This window comes from Acomys minous (assembly GCF_964271855.1).
Source record: "Acomys minous genome assembly, chromosome: 14".
Lineage (NCBI taxonomy): Eukaryota > Metazoa > Chordata > Mammalia > Rodentia > Muridae > Acomys > Acomys minous.
In genome coordinates this window covers 21,490,391-21,512,676 of record NC_140496.1, presented here as the reverse complement: position 1 = coordinate 21,512,676, position 22,286 = coordinate 21,490,391, and the positions used below count along the sequence as shown (strand labels likewise).

The window sequence follows — 22,286 nt, the reverse complement described above, 5'->3', positions numbered from 1 at the left end:
AACACAATAAAGAAAAAAGAAACACAACAAAACAGTAATCTAGATGAAGACTCTGAGTCTCATTGGCCCAAAGAACAGCTGGGATAGGATTCGAACGAACAAGGAATAGGAAGTGAGGTCGTCTCCTAAGCCAGGCCCCATGCCACCAACTACAGGCGGGGGTGGAGGAAGTAAAGGGCCATGCAGTTCCTTGGCTGCCACCTGCGGGTTCGTCCTCAGCCAATCAGCGGCGCCAGGGGCGGAGCCTTAAGGCTCACCTGGCGGCAGCAGCCTTTGCCTGGTTCAGTGGAGTGGGAGCTGCGGCTCATTAGTGGCTTCTCTGGAAGTTCTGCTGTACCTTAACCCGGCCCTGCCCGACCGCACCCGAGCTCCGTGTTTGCTCGGCACCCGTCCGGCCAGCCATGGGAGCCCTGTGCCGCAGCCTCTCCGTTCTTCTGCTCCTACTGCAGGTATGTGGCCCCACTACCCTCTTCCCTTCTTCCAAGAAAGTTGGGGTCCAGAGAGCCAGATTGTTCTGTAGGCTGCGCGGTGCCGGGCTGAGTGCTGTGGAGTGGGAGGGAGGTCCAGGCGAGCGCTGGGTGGCTGCCTCTCGCTCAATTCCCAGGTTAGGGGCGCGTCACGCTGCGGGCTCCCGGGACCCCGACTTGAACAGGGTTCCTGTTTGATACCGACAGAGAGAGAGGGCGTGGAGCAGGATAGGGGCCTGAATTTAGGAGGAGGGAGATGGGGCTGAGGTAGCCCGGAGGATCCGAGATAAGGAAAGGGATTTTAGTACCAAAAAACCACCTGCCATGTAAGGGAGGGACGGTTGGGCTTGGGCTCTCTGGAGTAAGAGAGAGAGGAGTCCGAGAGTGTTTGTTGAGGAAAGTGGTGTCCCGAAGAGAAAAGGCGTCTCCAGTGAGATGCAAATGGAGCCAGGCAGGAAAGGTGGACAAGGCTGCGGAGGTGGTGACCCCTGAGGTCCCCTCCCCCAAGGATTCTTGGAACTTGGTGGCTGGTTTCGGGATGAGAGGATGACGTCCCTGGCTGCCCACTGGGGGGTCCTCCCACAATCCCGACGCCTCAGGCGAGGGAAGGATTACCTCTTGGTTTCGGTGTAGGCTGTTGGGAACACCCCTCTTCTCCCCCAACTCACCAGATTGCCTACTTTTCTTTTCTCCACTCTAGGTCTCATCGCGGCTTTGCCAGAAGTCGGAGTCGGAGCCTGAGCCATGCCGTCCCGGCTTCAGTGCCGAGGTCTACACGTTCCTGGTGCCGGGGAGGCACCTGGAGAGAGGCCACGTCCTGGGCAGAGGTAAGGGCGCTCCTCTAGTGTAACTGGGCAGAGTGGGGTCGGGTAGGGAAAGCGCCAAGAAAGTGTGCACCTTTACCGGTAGGATGGAGTGGGCAAAAATCTCCCTTGGGAATTACAGAGATTTGAGAGTCTATTTATCGATTGTGGTTGATCAAGGTAGATACGTCTGCTGTGCTATTTATACGGGGGCAAAGATGGCCCAAGGGTATTTAGAGGTCATCGGTATTTCTCCAACTCGTTACTGGAGCCAGTCTATCATATTTTAGACCGCCAAAACCTGCTGGGTAGGGTCAGTTGGACTGTATTCCCATTTAATGATGAGCAATCGGAGGCTCAAAGGGTGACTTCACAGGGTCAGCAGGGCAGGCAGGCCTCTGATCCTGCTTTTGACTCCCACAATTTAGGTAATCCCCGAGGAACCGGCTCTTAGTGACTTGTGGTTTTTACTCATAAGGATGAAAATACTTGATACAGGTATTGCTTTTCCTAGGAAAATTTAATGGTAGCTCTGACTCATTCAAGCACTCACTATAGTTCAGGTCTTATCTCACTGTGATAATCTAGAATTTTCTTTGGTTCACTGTCAGGCATGGCTGAGAGCAAGGCAAGAAGACCAGGTGTTTTTGGTTTGTTTTTGAAACTGGTTTCCCTAATTTCCAGGTGCCTCTTTTGTACCAGTACCACCACCTCCTCTCTCATGAGGAGTTTAATTGATCCCAAATGTATGATAAACAAAAAAAGAAAGGAGACGTCACTCACAATCCCTTTCCTGGAATACTTTGACCAAGTTTGCTCTTCCAGCCACAGGACACCTGAAAATTCTACAGCAATTGTGATGTTGCCTAAAATTTTGTATCGAACTTTGGAAGCTGTGCCTAGGTTTGGTGATGTGTTTTTACGGAGAAATAGCAGTTCAGTTGGTTAGTTGTATTGCTTTTCTGAGACCTGACTGGTTCTGTCGAGGTTTCTATGGGCTCAGAAAGGCAGTGCTGTCCTGTGGCCCTGAGGTTGGAGTGGTCAGAGATTGCTTTGTCTCCATTCAGTGTCTGCCGGAGGAATAATTTGAGCCACGGGTGGGTTCCTTAGAGTATTTCAGGATGCCCTTTGGTGGCACTTTAGGATGGGCTACGGAATATGGGTGGCCTGGGGTGTTTCCAAGGGTGCCAGTGGACTTTTGAAGAGATGGAGCCATCTCTGTGTTTTGAGCAGGACAGGATTAGAAATTGGAATGCTGGTGGCTTTGTTTTCCACACAGTTGTACCTTAGTTAGGACAGTTTAAATGCATTAGTAGCACTAGCAATCAAACCCAAGGCCGGCCACAGGTTTGCCAGGCACCTTACCCCTGGGCTGTTGTGGTTTGTTTGTTTGGGTTTGTTTTGTTTTGTTGTTTTTTGAGACAGGGTCTCTCTCTGTAGCCTTGGCTGTCCTAGACTCACTTTGTAGACCAGGCTGGCCTTGAACTCACAGAGATCCGCCTGCCTCTGCCTCCTGAGTGCTAGGATTAAAGGTGTGTGTCAACCAAGCCAGCTCCTGTTGTGAGACATGATCTCCCTATGTGACATGGGCTGGTCCAAAATTCAGTTTGATCCTCCGGACTCTGGAAGGCTGCAATTATAGGCACTACCCTGGCACTAGTGGGGCTTTTTTACCCCTGAGTGCCAGTATCCAGTCACTAAATACCACTGCACATCAGTAATAATGTCACATATAACTGATAAGTACTGGCTGTTCCCTCTTGTTGCAGTGAGGCAATGTTGTCATTTACTTAAAAGTGAAAACTGAGAACTTTTGGAGGGTGGACACCATCCTGGTCCTTAAAGGAACTCAGGGACCTGACGGGGCTTTGTGTATTGCCTGAAGCAGCTACAACTGGCCCTTTCTCTTTTTGGTTTCCTTTTTTCTCAAAGAGAGGAAGAGAAAAGCAAGCGAGAGTGAAAGCAAGTGAGAGCTAATGCTTGGTGTGGTAGTTCAGTGGTCAGCACTTGGGAGGCTGAGGCAAGAGGTTTGCTAAAAGTTTAAGTTTGAGTCAGCCTGGTCTATGTAGTGAGTCCCAGGCTAACCTGGGCTACACAGTGATATAAGACTCTTTCTAGAAAACAAAGAGAGAGGAAGGAAGGAAGGAAGGAAAGAAAGAAAGAAAAGACGGGTTGAAGTAAGGCAGGGCCAGATGTGTGCATGTTTGGAGAGAACTGGGTTCATTGTGAAGTAGACTGAGGACAGAGGTCTTGAGGGGGTGCTGGTGGGGAGAGCAGTTGGTGATGATGGAGCATGTCTTGTGGGAATGAGAGGCTGGTGGTTTAGGCGGAAGCAGCGGCCTTCATACAGCCTCCTACAAGCTTCCAAGCTTCCGTGAGGCCGGTTCCAGGTCCCTTTGTGTCCCATGCTCTGCCACTACTCAGCGGGGGCGGGGTGTGTGTGTGTATGTGTGTGTCGAGTGGCACCTGTGCAAAGAGGGGTTGCTTTAGATCAGATGTGTCTTTCCAGAAACCACATGTTACACCCCAGGAACTGCTTTGTGTAGGGAGAATTGCCCCGATTTAGGAAGATTGGACCACTCTCTGGTTCTCCAGGGGAAATGGAGGGTTGTGACGTCAGCGCCAGGCTCCTGAAAGAGTCTGCTTCTCCGGGAGTTTGGAAATAAGGAACCTGACACTGGTGGTTAAAGGGTCCCAAATAGGGTTTGATGGAATGGAGAACTTCGATGTGGCTTGCTAGCATCGTCCTTGTGCTCCACGATCCTCACGCCACAATTTTGGCCTCGAAGATTCTTTCACTGGCTTCTAAAATGCAGAATCTTAAAAGCCAAAAACCCAACCTCCCCCACTATCCAAGTATATTCTTTAGTTCGGCTGATTTGTTTATTTGTTCTGCTTTTGTTTTTGCTGTGTGTTTTTGACACACAGGATCTTATTAGGTAGCCTTAGTTGGCCTGGAATTTGCTAGGGTAGACCAGGCTGGCCTTGAACTCAGAGATTTGCTTGCCTCTGGGATTAAAGGTGTGTGCTGCCTCCTCTGCCTCTGCTTTATTTATTTATTGGTTTCTCGAGACAGGGTTTCTCTGTGTAGCCCTGGCTGTCCTAGACTTGCTTCGTAGACCAGGCTGGCCTCGAACTCATAGGATCCGCCTGCCTCTAGGTGTGCGCCACCTCACCCGGCTTTGTTGTTTTTTAAATGGAGCTCTTGGCAAATTTCCTTGTCATCTTTTTTTGAGGGGCTGTACTAACCTCTGTCCCGTTCCAGTTTTAGTCTGTGTGCTGCTGACTGAAATATTTGTGGTTTATTGCGACAAGGTCTAACCGAGGCTGGTATGGAATTCATAGTATAGCCAGGCTTAGTCTTGAACTCACGGTGATCCTCCTGCCTCAGCAGCCTCCTGAGTGCTGGGATTACTGACAACAACCACCAAGTTGTTGGTTCTTTTCTTTACTCTCAGCACAGACTTTTCAGAGACCCAGAATCCTAGATGTTCGCCTTTCAGAGATACAACACGAATACACACGGTCACCTCTGTGTGGAGTGACAAAAAGAGCTTGAAAGGCCCCTTACATTGACGGCGTCCTTCCCTCGCTTGCTTTACAAATGCTTGTGGGACAAACAGGCCTGCCTTTTGGGCTTGGGCTTCGGTTACTTGATGGATTGACCTAGTTCCCAGGCGTCCACCTGTGTGGACTAAGTACGTCCATATCCTCTCCTTTCTGAAGGATGTGCTGAAAGCCGCCTTGGACATGAAAGAAGCAAACGTGGAAACCTGCTTTAGGATCACCTTACATCATCAGATACCCACCTCCCACCCTCAGCCTCCGAAGCTTGCCCTGATTACTCATGCCAGTCAGTGACAAGGGCTCATGGGGCCTTCCTGGGAAGGAGACTAGTGGCTGTCATTCTGTCCCAGCTTTGTCTCCTGAGGAGTGTAGGCTGTGAGGTCACAGGCTAAGCCAGGCCATTTAAGGAAAGCTCCCTCAGCTCCTGCCCAGGCCTCTCTGCCAGGTGGCTATGAAGTCCCTGTTTCCTCTCTAGGGCTTGTTATTGGCTGCACTGCTCACCCTGGTATCTGTTACACGCATTCCCTTCCAAGAGCAGCCCTTAGACAAGCCAGGGGTGGAGACAGTCAGCTCTTGAAATCTCCCGGAAGCTGCCAAAACCCTAAAATCAGCAAGAGACATCCAACACAGTCCAGACTCAGCCTTTTGGGGTTTTACTCTGCCTCACCCTCTCTCTTTTCAGGGCATAAAGTTTTCTAAGGAGAAGAATGAAATCAGTATAGCAGGTCAGTGAGAAAGTATAGAAAGATTCAGGTTTGGACTTTAGTAGCCGTTCCAATATGACTTTACATAAGTCAAGTTTACTTCTGTCAGACTCAGTTTACCCATCTGTTGAGTGTGAAAATCATATATATATATTTGTTATGTTACGCATTAATGCATATGTGATGAGTGAATACTTGGTGCTACATGGAGTATGGATATCAATCTGTCCATATTGAGTTACTGTTTTATGCCAACACAGGCTAGGCCCTAGGGTTGACATAATGAATAAAACGGATATACCTGGACATAAATATGGGGCAGGGGAGGAATGCATGAGTGTAAAGAAAGCACACATAAGGAGGGTGCATGCTTGTAGTCCCAGCACTGGGAGAGGCAGAGGCAGGTGGATCTGTGAGTTCAAGGCCAACCTGGTCTACAAAGTTGAGTCGAGGACAGCCAAGGCTACACAGAGAAACCTGGTCTTGAAAAGCCAAAATAAACAAAAGCCAGTGAGTTGGTCATGGTGGCACATGCCTTTAATCCCAGCACTCAGGAGACAGAGCCATGAGGATCTCCGAGTTCAGAAGCGAGGGCTACACAGAAAAACCTATCTCAAAAAGAAGAATCAGTGAGTGAAAACACCTGCTACCAAGCCCGAAAACATGAATTTTATCCATAGGACCCACATGGCAGGAGAGAAAGGCTCCCAAGGGTTGTCTCTATCCTCAATACTCACACATGAGGGTGCACACACAGTAAATTTTTTTTTGTTTGTTTTGCTTTTTGTTTGTTTTAAAGCTGAGTATGGTGGTGCATGCCTTTATTCCTAGCACTCATAAGACAGAGTTCAAGGCCAGCCTGCTCTACATAGGAAGTTCCAGGCTTGGCAGAGCTATATAGTGAGATCTCGTTTTAAAGGAAGAAAAAGGAAAGGGGAAAAAAAAAAGTCTTGAACAAAGTTCTCCACACCCTGATCAAGGTCCTACAGTGAAACTTCAGCCCCTCCCCCATCACTGCCGTGTTGCCAAACTCAGTCTCCCTTTATGACTACCCACATCCTGATAGCCTGGGCAAGGCAGTTTGTAAAGATAAAAAAAACCATCGTTGTCTGGACAAACAACTCCAGAAGGGAGAAATGGCACGTAGCCTCAGCACTTGAATTCCCTCAACCTCCTATAAGCCACAAGCATCCTCCGTCACCTTTCAAAGACCACCCCCCTCTTGTCTGTCTGAGAGAGAGTGTCTGTCCAGTCGCTGTTTGAAATACGCAGTCCAGTCTGTTGAGGCCAGTCTCCAGTCTCTTTTCTGCCTCCTCTTTCTAAGTTGCTTCAGAAACTTACCGAAAGTCATTTAAATAGAGCCAGGCGTGGTTGTCCACATCTGTACCCAGTGCTTCATAGGCTGAGGCAGGAGGATTTCAAGTTTGAGGTCAGCCCGGGACTACCTGTGGAACCCTGACCTTTTGTTGGCAGAGGGTGGGTGGGTGGGGAGGGAGAGTGTAAAAAGGGAAGCTGATCGTGTCAGCACATGAGGCAGGAGGATTGTTAGAAGCTTGAGGACAATCCAGTTCTGTAGTGAGCTTGAGGCTAGTTAGGACTACGTATTGAGACCTTGTTTTAGTAGTAGTAGTAGGAGAAATAGGAAGGAGAAAAAAATGGATAATAATTTTTTACGGACCCAGTGCACCTTTCAAGTCTTGTTTTGAACAAATAAATGGACGATGCATGAATCAATTTTTACTACCTTCACTCACTGTTCTGCCTCTCAAGCTCTATTTCTGTGTCCCCAGAGCAGCCCCAGGTGAGTGAGCAGGGCAGGGTAGGTCAGCTGGAATCTCTACATGTCCTTGCTCTCTGCCCAGCAGTCTCCCTGGAACCTGAGCCTGGCCCTAAGTGTGTCCTTGGGGATATTGTGAGCCAAGCAGGTCCCACCGAGGGGACGCCTCAGACCTGGGTCTGGAAAGAGCAGTTAGTCTTTCTTTCTTTCTTTCTTTCTTTCTTTCTTTTTTTTTTTTTTGAGACAGGGTTTCTCTGTTTAGCCTTGCCTGCCCTGGACTCACTATGTAGACCAGGCTGGCCTCAAACTCACAGCGATCCACTGTATCTCTGCCTCCTGAGTGCTGGGATTAAAGGCGTGCACCACCACCCCCTGGCCAGTTAGTCTTTCTTTCTTTCTTTCTTTTTTTTTTTCCCAGTTAGTCTTTCTTAAATGATTTTTCTTCTGTCAATTAAAAAGAAATTTGAGCCTTCTCCTCTTTTTATTTTATGTTTTTTATTTATTTATTTATTTATTTATTTATTTATTTATTTATTTATTTTGAGACAGGGTTTCTCTGTGTTAGCCTTGGCTGTCTGGGACTGGCTTTGTAGACCAGGCTGGCCTCGAACTCACAGTGATCCACTTGCCTCTGCCTCCCAAGTGCTGGGATTAAAGATGTGGGCCACCACCGCCAGGCCTTTTATTTGCATTTTGGAGACAAGAGTTTCACTATGTAGCCTTGGCTGTCCCAGAGTTCCCTATGTAGACCAGCTCGGAGGTCTGCCTGCCTCTGCCTGAGTCCTTGTAAACAGGCATTCACCACTCTATGCCGCACTGCTTACAAGCACCATGTGGTGCTGGCTTAGAATATTGGGTTCCCACCCGGATGGTGGTGGTGCACTCAGGAGTCAGAGGCTGGTGGATCGCTGTGAGTTCAAGGCCATCCTGGCCTACAAAGTGAGACCCTGTCTCGAAAAACAAAAACAAAACCAGAAGAACATTGGGTCCTTTAGCGTACACCTCTCAAACACTGGAATTACCAGTGTGCACCACCCAAAGCCCAGGCTTAGAGGGACTCTTGCCAGGACTTTCTTCTCTAAGCCTTTCTCTCCCCATCTGGAAAGTGGATATGACCATGTGTGCATATATCCTAGGGGCAAGTGTCCCATGCTCGGTGAATACCCAGTACAGGACCCCTGTAGGGCCCTCCGGGTTTGCCTTTCCCTTTCCCATGATTGCTATGCTTGGTTCAAACGCTGGTTGAAAGTTGCCCCACGCTCTCTCCTGCCCAGCAAACCAGCCAAACCAGTTTTCTCATTCTCCGAGCTTCTGTACTAAGCAAACACTGCCTTGCAAACAGTAGAACAGGAGCCAGCCTTTGTTAGAAAAGGAAAGCCAATGGCGTTTTCTTCCCTACAATGCTGGGAGTGGGCTGCAGCGGGTGTGCTGTGGATTAGGAAGGGGCCAATGGGGCGGAAGCAGGACGCGGAGTAGTTTGGGGCTTGGGGGTTCAGGGTGGCCTCAAGGTTGCTGTTCCAGAACCTGCAGTTCTTACAACTGTTTCACAATACACACGCTTAAGGATACCTATCTGTTGATCCATTGCAAAACGCTCTCTGGCCCTCTTAGATACCACGGCTCACTTCCCCTCCTCCCCTCCCCCTCCCCTCCCCCTCCCCTCCCCCACTCCCACCCCGTGGACAAGCCTTGAGTCACCTAGGGCCTTTCACAGATGCAGGTTTGCCCTCCTACGAATTTACTGGACCTCAATCGCAAAAAATGATCTGCTGCTTTTAGCTCCCAAGTGCTGGGACTTTAAAGGTCCATGACACCACACTGATGGACACACACTCATTCTCTTGACAGACCAGGAGTTAGGTCACAGGTGTTTGATGAGTAAACATCCGGTGCCAGCCAGGGTGTGGGCATCTGGCTGTCTACCCTGAAGCCCAGGATCCAAGAGCACCCCTGGTCTATGATACTAGGGGGCCCCCAGAAATGTGGCCAGTGCTTCTGTCCTCAGGGAGCTTCAGAAAAAAAATCTCTGCTTATAGAGAACTTCCACGGGGCGTTTGGGGGGAGGGGCTCGCAGGAATGATCAGTTTCACCTGCTGAGCCTCACCTGCTGGGCCTCGGTGAGTAAGAGGGTGTGGCCAGGCACAGGAAAGGAAAGCCTGAGGCCCTCCTGGATCTTGGGCCTTTTTGTCCACTGGTGAGTGAGGGCTCCCTCCCTCCCTCCCTCCCTCCCCTCCCCCCCTGCTCTCTCTGATTTTTCGAGACAGGGTTTCTTGGCATAGCCCTGGCTTTCCTGGAATTCGAGGCTGGCCGAGAACTCAGTATGAACAAATGTTTACGTATGGCTGGCTGGCACCAAGACCTCCTCCTCACCCAGGGCTTCCCCAGTACAGGTTTGTAGCCTTCCCAGGATCCTCTGTGGAAATGGTAGAACTAGCTGTGGCTTTGTGGTCACGTGCAAGCCTAGTGAGTGTGAGGCACCACCTTTTATCCCTGGCACTGAGGAAAAGCAGAAACAGATTCTTACCCGATTTTCTGCTGCCTATTGTCAAACTCCAGAGGACCCATGAGTCTGTTTCCCTTCCCGAGGGGAACAGAACCCACTTCCCTTTTCTGAGGCAAGGGATTTCCCCCCCACACCCCCAAACACAGCTCTCTTCCTCAGCCTCATTGATTTTTGTGATGTTACAATTAAGTCTTTTGAGCTGAGCTCAGCCCTTGGGAGGTAGAGGCGAGCGGATCGCTGTGAGTTCGAGGCCAGCCTGGTCTGCAAAGCAAGTCCGGGACAGCCAAGGCTACACAGAGAGACCCTGTCTAGAAAAAACAAAACAAACAAAAATCAGTCTTTTGCCTTTGAAGGACCTTTATTGGTTTTGCTTTTGCTTTCACAGCTCCCACCCCTCACTGCTGTGCTGGAAACCTACCCCCAGGGTATCCCACACTCTCGGCAGGCCCTCTGCCTTGACATACACCTGCATCCTTTTGCTTCCCCCCAAAAAAGATTTATTTAGTTATTATTTATACAGCGTTCTGCCTGCATTGTGAGCTTGCACACCAGAAGAGGGTACCAGATCTTAGTATAAGTGATTGTGAGCCACTGAGAATTGAACTCTGGACCTTTGGAAGAGCAGACAGGGCTCTTAACTACTGAGCCATCTCTCCTCCAATTTTTTTTTTCAAAAGATTTACATCCTTTTGCTTTTTAAAAGTTTTATTTGAAGCCCGGTGTGGTGGCGCACGCCTTTAATCCCAGCACTTGGGAAGCAGAGGCAGGTGGATCGCTGTGAGTTTGAGGCCAGCCTGGTCTACAAAGCAAGTCTAGGACAGCCAAGGCTACACAGAGAGACCCTGTCTCAAAAAACCAAAAAAGTTTTATTTGAGACAGAGTCCCACTGTTTCCCAGGCTTTGAGCTTGCTCCGCAGCCTCATGCATCAACCCAGCTTACCTCCTAGTACCTGAGATGGTCAGCTTGTGCCAGCCACCAGGCCTGGCTCAGCCTCTTGACCTACATGTGCAGATGCATGCTAGCTGAATAGCTTTGTCTTTTTCAGTGTTCTGAGTGCTGGTGTGTGTGTGTGTGTGTGTGTGTGTGTGTGTGTGTGTGTGTGTGTGTTCGTTCATTCTGGCATGGGGATGTGAGAAGAAAAACTGCCCGAACCTCTAACAAGTCATGTTCCAACTAGGACTTGCTTAGAGCACATAAAGAAGCCAGACAGATGTGGGAGTGCACTTAGCTCCTGAAAGAGGGGGGCAAGGAGGATGCTTAGACGCCACCACTAGGACCTAATGGGGTGTACTTGAAGGTGAACCTGTTCGCCATGAGCCAGCTCATAAATGGCTGCTAGCACAGGACCCTGTGGGATAATTGGCCTAGTCCTAGATAATAATTAGTTAGCTTTGTAATTAGGAGAGCTTGTAAGAAGCCGAAAGTGTTTCAGATTTATTTTACCTGGACAACTTGAAGACTAAACTAACACCTGTTTCTGTGGTTTGGCATGTAGACCCATCTGTTTCCAAAGGAGATCCTACAGCAACTTCTTTCTGGTCCTCTCCCCCAACTCCCTCCGTTCTCTCAAAATAGTCATCTCTCCATTCAGTAAGCAGACTGATTTTTTTTTTCTTCTCCTCTCCTCTCTCTCAACGAGACAGGATCTTATTATGTAGCCTTTGATGGCTGGCGAAGGCTGCGTAATGTAGAACAGGCTGGCCTCGAACTCAGAGGGGCATATCCACTTGCCTCTACCTTCCTTCTACTGAGATTATAATAAGGCCTGTGCTACCACTATACCAGCCCAGAGTGATGATTGTTATTATTATTTCTTCTTCTTCCTCCTCCTCTTCTCCTTCTTCTTGTTTTTCAAGATAGGGTTTCTCACCAGGCTGGCCTGGAACTCAGAGATCCTCCTGCCTCTGCCTCTTGAGTGCTGGGATTATACGTGTGCACCACTGCACCTGGCTGAGTGATGATTTCTTTCTTTCTTTCTTTTTTATATATTTTACGTATACAGTGTATGCCTGTACACCAGAAGACGGCACCAGATCTCTTTATAGATGGTTGTGAGCCCACATGTGGTTGCTGGGAATTGAACTCAGCACATCTGGAAGAACAGCCAGCTGCTGAGCTACCTCTCCAGCCCGAGTGATGATTTCTTTAAAAAATTAAATTAGGACGCATCATTCATGTTTAAAATTGCCTGGGATTCCATGAATCTGTTTCATACAGAACAAAAATTCTGTCCACGACTTCCAAGTGTCTGGTGCTGTGTTCCTATTCCCCCCACAGCTCATGGCTTGGGTCTTCATTTCCCCCCCACTTCCCACATGTACTTTGCTCATTACCTTTACTTCCTGGGTGTACGCACAATATGGTCATAGCTCATGCTGAAGCTGGGTTTGAACTCTTGATACTCCTGCCTGGGAGTGGTAGCATTTCAGGTATCTACAACCACACCCTACATATTACCTGTTCGCGATGTCTGCCCCACTCACCTGCATCCTGCAAAGCTTTGCTAGAACGTTGCCCATTCAATGAAGATGCCCAGACGCTTTATTTTTCTGCAGCCCATCTCCTATTTTTTGGTGGCAGTGGTGGGGATCAAACACAGGGCCCTGTGTAGGCTATGCAAGTGCTCTCTATTGGCAAGCCACACCTACTGGCACTCTTTGCCTTCAAACCTGTTATTTCCTCAGTTCATAGTCTTTGTCCATAAAAACACAAATTCTGTGCTGGGCGTGGTGGTGCACGCCTTTAATCCCAGCACTCGGGAGGCAGAGGCAGGTGGATTGCTGTGAGTTCGAGGCCAGCCTGGTCTACAAAATGAGTCCAGGACAGCCAAGGCTACACAGAGAAACTCTTTCTCGTAAAAAACAAAACAAAACAAAAACCCCCCACAAATTCTAGGAGGGCAGGTCTTCTTGAGGTATAGTCCAGGCAGAACAGAGGCTGGCTCACAAGTTTTTTTATTTTTTTATTTTTCTTCCTTTTTGAATTTTTGAGACAGGTTTCCCTGTGTAGCCCAGGATGTCCTGGAGCTCATTCTGTAGACCAGGCTGTCCTCGAACTCACAGCGCTTCTTCTGCACTCCTTCCACCCTGACCCTGCGCTGCCGCGCACCCCCCCCCAAAGCATGCACGCACGCACATAGAAAATTAACAGGTAAACAAATATGTGAGTAAATAAAGATATAACGGGCCGTTGGAGTGTGGGAACATGAGGAGGAAGGGAGGCTATGTTCTCAGGCCCTGTGTTTCTTCTTGGCACCCAGTAGTTTCTCTGAGCCCTGGGTAGCTACAGTATAACCTTACCTAATTGTCTTATTACAAAGTAGCTCGCTGCTGAGAGTCTAAAGGTCAGACGAGTCACTTGGGCCCCACACTTCTGGGTGTAAAGAAGCAGTAGATGGAAATCTCAAGGAACACCTGACACCCGCTTGCCTTTCAGCTGTCAGGCAGCAAGCACCTCCCCGAACCAGGCTCTCTCAGATACGCCCTCTCACCTTCATCCTGAGAAGCCCATTAATTGTCCAAGGCCTTCTAGTTCTTGGCGATGCAAAGCCAACACAATCAGATACCAGCCGGAGTAAGGCTCTCGGGGTTAAAGTTCACCAATCAATATCCACCGAGAGAAGAGTTTGACAGCCTCACGGAAGATACACCGCTCTGCTTCATGGGTCGAGGCGCCAAATCAAAATACAGGACACTGCTTCTTTTTGAGACAAGGCCTCACTATTTAACATTTCGTCATATAAATAAAAAGCAAAAATTTGTTGTGACGTAGCTCAGTAGTAGAATGCTTGCCTAAGACATGTGGGCCCTAGTACCTGCCCCCACACCCCTTTTTCCGGAGACAGGGTTTCTCTGTAGCCCTGGCTGTCCTGAAACTCACTCTGTAGACCAGGCTGGACTCAAACGCAGAGATCTACCAGCTTCCTCCTCCCGAGCACTGGGGTTAAAGGTGGGTGCCACCACTGCCACCGCCCAGAGGGCCCAGTATGGGTTTAAAAACACAGAAACCAGTGGGCCTTGCATAAAATTAGACTGGTTCTTGTGGGTGCTGACCTCCCATGCTTTCAAGTACTTACTGTTAGCATTTGCTGAACAATCCTGAGGGCTCAGAACAGCCCTAGCGCCTTTAAATGGGTATCAGATTCAAACCAGAATGGAATGCTCTTTCCCAGCCACCCCACCCCTTGGCTTGTTGCCCAAGGAAAATGGCTCTAGTCTGGTTCCCCAAAGTTCTCATAGCAGAGGGGAGAGATTGCCCAATTCCATCACAACCCCTTGGGCGCTGCCCTGGTGACCTGCTGCTGCTGCTGCTGCTGCTGCTGCTGCTGCTGCTGCTGCTGCGCGAGCCAGGACTTCAGACTGCAGACTTCCTCCCCCACAAATTCCTCATCACAATTGTGTGGGAGTGTTTGAAAAGGGAACAAGATGACCAACTTGTTTGTGGGAAAGTTGTGGCTTTCCTATCAGAAAAAAAAAAGTCACCCCTTAAGTCAGCAGTGGGACATAGCCGAGTCCTTTGACAGGTGGGGCAGGGTCCTGAGTCAGGGGAGGCCTCACCTGGGAAGGTTTCTCTTTCAAAGACTGAGTCATCCATGACATCACCCCCTCAGAGCAGCAGGTACTTCATGGCCCTTTACCTCCATTGCCTACCGGGGGATACTGGTTCCCTCCTTCCCTTCCTTTTTTCATATTGTTGGAAACAGACTCTACATACAATATAGTCTGGTTACAGTTTCCTCTCCCCCAACTAATCCCAGTTCCTCTCCACCTCCCCTTCCAGCCAGAGCCACACCCTTTCAGTCTCCTTAGGAAACAGGCATTTGAGGAATACCAGGTAAGATAAGATGAAAACAAACAAATTGGAATAGGACAAAACAAAGGGAAAAACAGACCAGAGATGCCTCGGTGGGTGGGACACGCCTTTAATCCTAGCGCTGGGGAGGCAGAGGCAGGCCGATCTCCGTGCGTTCGAGGCTAACCTGGTCTACAAAGAGAGTTCCAGGATAGCGGGGATTACACAGAGAAGTCCTGTTTTGAAAAACCAACTAATCAACCAAACAAAAACATGTCCTGACAACATTATGAGACAATCTCCAAAGATGTCGTTGACTTCCTTTTGTGTTGGCTATCCTGCCCTTTAGCGGTCCTGCCCTTAAGAGTGGCTTGGTTCCCCAGTGAGACACCCTTAGAGAAAACTTAATTTTCATTTGCAAGTGCTTATCAATTGGAGATAGCTTCTGGGTTGGGAACAGTGGGGGTGGCTGGGAGGGCACCTGTGTCCACTTCTCTTGGCTCTAAGGCCACCTTTGGTACAGACTCATGCAGAACCTGTACGTTGCTGCCACAGTCTCTGAGTTCATATATGCATTGTTCAAATTGTTTTTAGAAGGCCCTATTTCCTTGGCCTCCTCCAATTCCCTCTTTCCCTGGGTTCCGTGGGTCCTAAGGGGAGGGATTTGCTGGGGTTAGACCATTTAGGGCTGAGTGTTCCAAAGTCCCTCATCCGCACGTTACTGGTCTCTTCCTAGCTTCTCACTTAGGGGTTTTGGAGAAATGGCTACTTGGTGATGTTCCTGTGGCCAGTTTCGTGACCACCCAGCTCCCAGGCTTGGCACCATGACTAAACTTGTGGAGAAAACCCATAAGCAGGGTATATATTTCTTTCTAATCTGCATCTGAGAGGAAATCCTCTAGCCACATCCTCCTGTTTACCTAGCCATGGGGAGACTGAGACTGAGGCAGGAGGAACTTGCCTGGGAGTTTCGGGTGAGTCTGGGCAACTCAGCTGTGAGACTGCATCACAGGGAGGGAGGGGGAGGGGGGAGGGTGCACGCCTTTGTGCCCTTTGTACACCTCACAGGTGGGAGTCTCTGGGCTCGTGGTTGGAGTCTTTTTGATTTTGCAACTTCCTTGTACTCATCAGCTGGAGTTGTTATTATTCCTCCCTCTTTTTTTTTTTTTCTTTCTTCTTCTCTTGCTAATCCTTTCACTTGAACTACTGGAGTATCTAAAATTCAGGGGAGGAGAGAAATACTTTTCAGGTGAGATCCTGTTGTTGAAAAAAAAAAACTGCCTAGGGACTGAGGTCACCAGGTGTGAGGTTTGCCTACAGTTTCAACAGATGTCAAGGTCATCGCTTCCCAAGCATTTGCTCTTTTCCCGGTTAGTGAAATTACCTGATGAATACAGAGTAAGGGTGAGCCGGGAGGGAGGAGAAGGCCTGGCCTGGGCAGCCTGGAGACCAGCCCCTCCTTGCCATTTGACCTCAGCAAATTACTTACCCTGAGGTCCTCAGTCTTGTTACCTGTGAAAGGGCTGGGGTGGGGGCGGCAGTGAGTTAGCATTCATTCACCTGGGCTTCCAGGGCCTGGTGCTCAATCAAGCATGTGGAGGGGTTTGAGTCTTTTGTTTGTTCCTTTGAGACAGGGTCTCTAGCTCAGTCAGGCCTTGGCTGACTCAGCACCCCGGAGCTGGCTTCAAACTTGAGACAATCATCACGTCTTCAGCCGCACCGTTTGTGCTGTGCTTTTAGTAGCCACATTCCACTGATTGCCACTACCACCAAATAGGGAGGGAGTGGTGACAGGAGTCTGATCTAGAAGCTTCTTTGTCCCATCTGCATTGGTTTTCCTTGGACTCCTGGAGACTAGTTGTGACTTCTCCATTTCGTTTGAACCACAGGAGTGCTTGTAAAGCTACGGGAAGGAGGTGTACGCTCAAGCACGTGAGTGTAGGTGCTGGAGGAGGCCAGAGGCGTCCAACCCCCCTGGAGCCGGAAGTTGTGTTGTGAGCTTTCTCATACGGTTGCTGGGGACTGAACTGGGGCCCTCTGCAAGAACAACACGTGCTCCTAAACCATGAGGCATCTCTCCAGCCCCCTCCTCTAGTTTCTTAGTTTGTACATGAGTTGGCAAATCTGGGGAGAGCAGAGCGACTGGCCAGGGAATCTAGAGTAGTAAGTAACACGGTTGCAAATGACAGCCATATTGTTCACGGTGTGCCTTGATCAAACACAGAATGAACTAGCTGTTGATGTGTGATTTTGATTTTTAATCTTCGCACCAACTTTAAAGTAGTTACTATGTAGACAGTTCCATTTCCAAATAATAACAGTGGGAGCTTTAAAAGCTGCTTACTCAGCCGGGCGTGGTGGCGCATGCCTTATGTTCCAGCACTTGGGAGGCAGAGGTAGGTGGATCTTTGAGTTCGAGACCAGCCTAGTCTACAAAGTGAGTCTAGGACAGTCAGGGCTACACAGAGAAACCCTGTCTTGAAAAACCAAACCAAACCAAAACAACAACAAAAAAAAGCTGCTTACTCACCCACCTCGGGTTGTCCCCCCCCCTTCCCCCCCCAAATAGATCTGCCTGGCAGAGGTGCTCAGCCACGCCTACCCTCACCCGTCCCCATTTCTGCAGTGTCTGAGGATGTTGTTCACTTTCAAGCTCCTGGGAAAGAACTTGAGGTTCACCCGTGCAGTCCTACCGCTAGTCCTTTGGTACCTGGAGACTCAAGCTCCTGTCCACTTATGAAACCTGGAACAAAAGGGTGTTACTGGTCCTTTGGGGCTCCCCTGAAATCTGAATGGCCACCTGGAGATGGAAGTGGGGGGGTGCTTGCTCTCTCTCTCTCTCTCTCTCTCTCTCTCTCTCTCCCCTCTTCTCTTCTCTTCTCTCCTCACCCTCACCCCCCAGCTCCTTTTAATTATTATTTTTTTCTTTTCCAAATTACTGCCTATGAGTTTCTCATAACCACTTTGGTGGGGATGGGAGGTGGAGTGAAGGGCAAGGCAGTTAACTCTGTGAGTGCCGCAGACCGCTTGGGGAAAGCATTTTAAAGGAATCCCTATGGTGACAGCACCAGAGCGGAAGGTCCCCATGGTTCTGGAGCACCCTGGAGTTAAAACAGAAGCCTAGGGCTGGGAGAGGAGGTGGGAGTCTGCACAGCGCACACCCGCAGGCTTTACACCAACAGCTGTTTTGTCTTTGGATGGTTTCAGTCCCCTTTATACAACTTAAAATTCTGTAAGTCTGAACCAAAGTGGTAGATGGGAGGGGAGCACTTAAAATTCCCCACTAAGATCTAAAATCATGATCAGAGATAGGAAATTCTGATAGTTTGAAACTCCTTCCCTGACTCAGGGGCCTCTGCAATCAACTCCATGTAACTTTTAGTGGACAGCTTACAGCTTCTCGGGGTGCTGCTTCCCCCCCCCCTTTCATCAGAAAAGTTTTCCAGAAACTAGACTATAAAACCACATTCCCACCCATTCTTTAAAACAGGCGCTGGACAGTTTGGTCAGTCAGTGGGAACACCTACCCCTTCTCCATAGGGAAGGTGTTTTTGCTGCTCTTTAGACCACTCCACACGCCTCCTCCTCTGCACTGCCTCCTGGGAATTTTGTGCTGGTCACAAGCCTCCCATGTCCCAAGGGGGTCTGGAGATGAATCTGAGGTGGTGAAAAGTGCTGGGGTGCCAAGTTGTCAGACAATGGATACATTGAGAACGCAGGTGGGGCAAGGCCTGTGTGGGCTGGAACAGCTGCTGAAGCCTCAGGGAGAGAGCAGCAGGCGCTGCTCATGAGCAGAAAGAGGGTGGGGGGGAGGCAGCCTCTGTGCTGCCTGCAGGGGGTGGGGTAGGGGTAGGGGCAGGGCTTGTGTGTGGGGAGCGGTCCCCCACCAAGATTCCAGGGTTAAGGGATGTTTGAACGATGACTCAGATAAGAGAGGCGGGATCAGCGAGCAAACTTCCTGTTGGAAGCTTGGTCTTGGGCCTGTTAGGATACCAACAAGATGAGAAAACCTGGGCACCTAGGGTAGCTGGTCTTCGTCCTCTCGTGCTCCAGGCCAGCTGCAAACCTGTGGAGGGATGCAGGGTGTGGTGTTCCCTAGTCCCTCAGAGAGGCGGCATGCACGATCAGACCAGGCCTGGGGCAACCCTGGGGCTGCTCCTTGACTGTGTCAAGTGATTACCCAGCCCTCCCTCTCCTCAAGCCTCCCACCCCAGCTTCTAGATTGTTCTCCTGGGAGTCCATCTAAGCAAGTGGCACCGCCTACTCTTTACAGCCGTCTTTTGTTCATTTGTGTGTTCATTGCTGTGCCTGAAGATTGAAAGCTGTGAGGGAGGTGAGCTCCTAGGCTGAGGAGCAGCTGAGAACCAGATCATGACGTCTGCACTGGTGCTCTGGAGTGGCAGAATCAGGCAGTAAACACGGGTATATAACACACCGCATTTGAGTGACAGATGTTTAGGGGAAGTGGATCTGAATTGGGAAGTGCTGGGAGCACTGGGAGGGTCCTCACAGAAAGGAAGAAACGGAAGACTAGGGAACAGTTTTCCGGCCTAAGGAAACAGCCATGGCAGAGCCTTTAAGCAAAGGAACAAGAGAGCAGTATGCTTGGAGTCCGGTGGAAGACAGGAGGAGCACAGAGGCGGGTGGCAGTGTATAGAGGGCCTGGCACCAATTTATGGCAAGGACTGTCTGACCCCTTCTAGCGTGATGCTCCCTCTCCGTTCCAAGCAGTACAGTCTAGTAGCTAATGGCTTGGACACCAGCCTCTGACTGCTCAGGTTCCCAGCTGGTCAGAGCCCGTGCCCTTCCCAGGGCTTCTGATCCAGGTGGCACATGGCAGGGCCCCTGATTCACATTCTTGATAGTGCTGCCAGGTTCCCTGCCACCGGCTGGCACATTCTGTCTCCCTTCCCAGCAGCGCTTGGCTGGGCTCCCTGCCCAGCTGCTAGGCCTGTTAAGTCAGCTCAGTGGCTGCTTCCTCCAGGAAGTCTTCTCTGATCTCCGTTCATTCCCTGGCTTCTTCCCAAGCGAGGAGGCCCTTGGCTTCTCCTGTTTCCCCAGAGTAGCACCTGGTGTGTCAGGTACTCTATGCATAGTTAGGAGAGGTGTGAACTGGGCCTCAGGGACCAGAGGCTCATCTCCATCTGTGAGCGACTTTTGGAGAGGTCATCACGGAGAAGTAGGGCTCTTTGCATTTCCTCCCCCCACCCCCCCCTTCGGTCCAGCTTTGTTCTTGTAATCAACACGTGTGTGATGCTGACGCCATCTTCCTGGGCACACTTTTATTTACTTGTAATATTAGTTTTACCATCCCTTTCCACAAATGCTGAGAGGTTTAAAAGGGCTTATTCTTAACTGGGTGAATTAGTACAGTGGTCCCAGCACTCAGGAGGTTAAGACAGGCTCAGAGATTGGAAGCTAGCCTGGGCTACATAGGGAGGGGAAGAGTGGGTTACTCTCTCCAGTACCACGGAGCCTATTTTCATCCTAAAGATAATCACAAACCCCAGCACAGCCGAGAAAGTGTGCTCCTTCTGCTTTTTGTATTGAGCAGGTGCGTGCTGCTTGTTTTGAGCGGTTAGAACCGGCCCAGAGGCTCGCACTTCATTTTGTACTCACTCTTAAGTGCCAGCCTACAGAGGGGCTGTGAAAACGGAGGCCCCTGCTCCTCTTGCAACTACAGCAGGATTGGATGGTGAGGAGGAGGCACAGGTTATGATAAGTCTGCTGAGGAGACAAAGGACTGAGTGGCGGGGGGATGGGAACGGGGGTTGCGCTTCCAATGCCTTTATTGCTGCAATCCTTTCTACCTCACCCCATTCCTGTTTGACAGATTAGAGACTGAGATTTAGAGATTTAGCCTAGGGGAAGCGGGTGGAAGGGTGAGGGGAACCCACGGGGAGTGGCAGAGGAGCCCGGTGACTGGGGGAAGGGGAGTCAACCTCTCTCCCTCTGTTCTGTGGCTCCATCTTTGGAAATGCTGAGTGGTTAATTATCAAGCATTAAAGGGCTTTCAACTAATTTGCGGGGGGGGGGGGGCGGGCAGGGACACAATACAATGACACTTCTTTACTTTTAATGACTGCTTGTCCTTTCAGCGGGGTGTATGTAAATCTGGGGCCTCCTGCATACTGGGCAAGCACCGTACTACTGAGATAGCTCTCTATGCTTTGCACCTCCACACTACAGGTTGGCCTGAATTCACTTGCCTCTGCTGGGATTTTAGGTGTGCGCCCCATGTCCCCTCCCCCCATTGTGGCTTTTCATGTGCTTCAACACCAGGCTGGTCACTAAGGGAAATTGTGCCCTGCTGTACCCAGCTCTCCATCGCTAGGGATTCTGATTTATGTATTTGGCATAGGTCTCTCTAGGACTCTGCATTTTAACTTCATTGCTGTTTTTGTAGTACTGAGAATTGATACAGGGCCTCTTGCAGCCTATGTGAGTGGTCTGCAACTTAGGACCCTTCCTTTTCTGTCTTTCGACAAAGTCTTCACTAGCCTTGCGTGATAGGTATTTTCCGCTGAAATTAAAAGTATAAAGGGAGGTTTATTGGGAGCAGCTTTTGGTCGGGCTCACTGATCTTACAGGAGGGGGTCAGGGAAGTCCCCCTGCAGACTGGGAGACAGAAAAGTGGGAGGGAGAGGGGGAGAAAACCAAAAATGTCTGGATAGTAATACTGAAAGAGCCTCTGGGGGAAGAGAGGAAGCCCAGCCCCTAGGCTGGAAAGTTCAAGGTAGAGAGGGGAAGGCATGCCAGCCACACCCTGTAACAGGTAGGGACTGAGGAATGCTGGGAGAACCTGGAGGCCAGGTACACTTTGGTGTGTTCAATAGGCACCTCAGCTGCTTGTCCCCAGTCTGAAACCCAACATCGGACAGTCTAGAACTCTGTGTAGACCAGGGTAGCCTCAAACTCGAAAAGCTCTACCTGCTTCTTGAACTGGAGCTGTCAAATGGTTGAGTTTTTTGTTTGTTGTTTGTTTTTGGTCCTACTGTGAGGATCACCTGGACCAGAACCCAAGCTAGAGTGCGGCTCACTCCGAAAAGCTTAAAAGTGCAGACTCTGACTGGATGTGGTGGCGCATTCACTGGCCTTTGCTCCCTTTGCTCAAGAGGCAGAGGCAGACGGATCTCGTGAGTTCCGGGCCAGCCTGGTCTACATGGCTACTTCTAGGACAGCCAGGGCTTATAGAGAGAATTTGCTCCCCGCCCCATGGGGGAGTCTTCTCCCTATTCATTCATTGAGGTCTCTAAATTGAGCCCAGAGCCCTCAGCTTGCCCCCGGGATCCCCTAGCTTCCCTTCCGCTCCTCACTCCTGCTCAACATTGGTTCTTGGGGTCCAAACTCCGCTCCTCATGATTATACAGCATGCTCCCCCCCCCCTCGCTCCCCCTGTGCTGTGTGCTATAGCCAAGGAATAGCATTGCACTTTGGGTTCTCCCGTATCTGTTAATGGGCACACATTTTCCCAGAGGGATATACATTCCCCTTGGAAGGTGTTATGAGTCACCCCTAAAGCAGCATCGACTCTAAAGTAGTTATGAACCTCAGGGTCCTTCAAGGAGGAGAAGCAGAGAAATGACATCTGCAAACTGCACCCTCCTCTGCCCCGCCCTTCTCTACTCCTTTTTCTTTTTTTCTTTTGAGCTCCCAGTGGCTGAAGTCACTAT

The 22,286-nt window shown here is 49.9% G+C and overlaps 1 protein-coding gene across 1 annotated transcript in view; it reads left to right on the top strand.

The window, feature by feature from the left end:
• The first annotated feature begins 265 nt into the window (after nucleotides 1-265).
• The window catches only part of LOC311583589 (cadherin-1), a 69,701-nt gene continuing 47,680 nt past the window's right edge, over nucleotides 266-22,286 (top strand). The window contains exons 1-2 of the mRNA XM_084757335.1: nucleotides 266-449; nucleotides 1,168-1,294. Coding sequence (XP_084613461.1) covers nucleotides 402-449; nucleotides 1,168-1,294 — 175 coding nt within the window. The 5' untranslated portion in view covers nucleotides 266-401. The remainder of the gene's footprint in view (nucleotides 450-1,167; nucleotides 1,295-22,286) is intronic.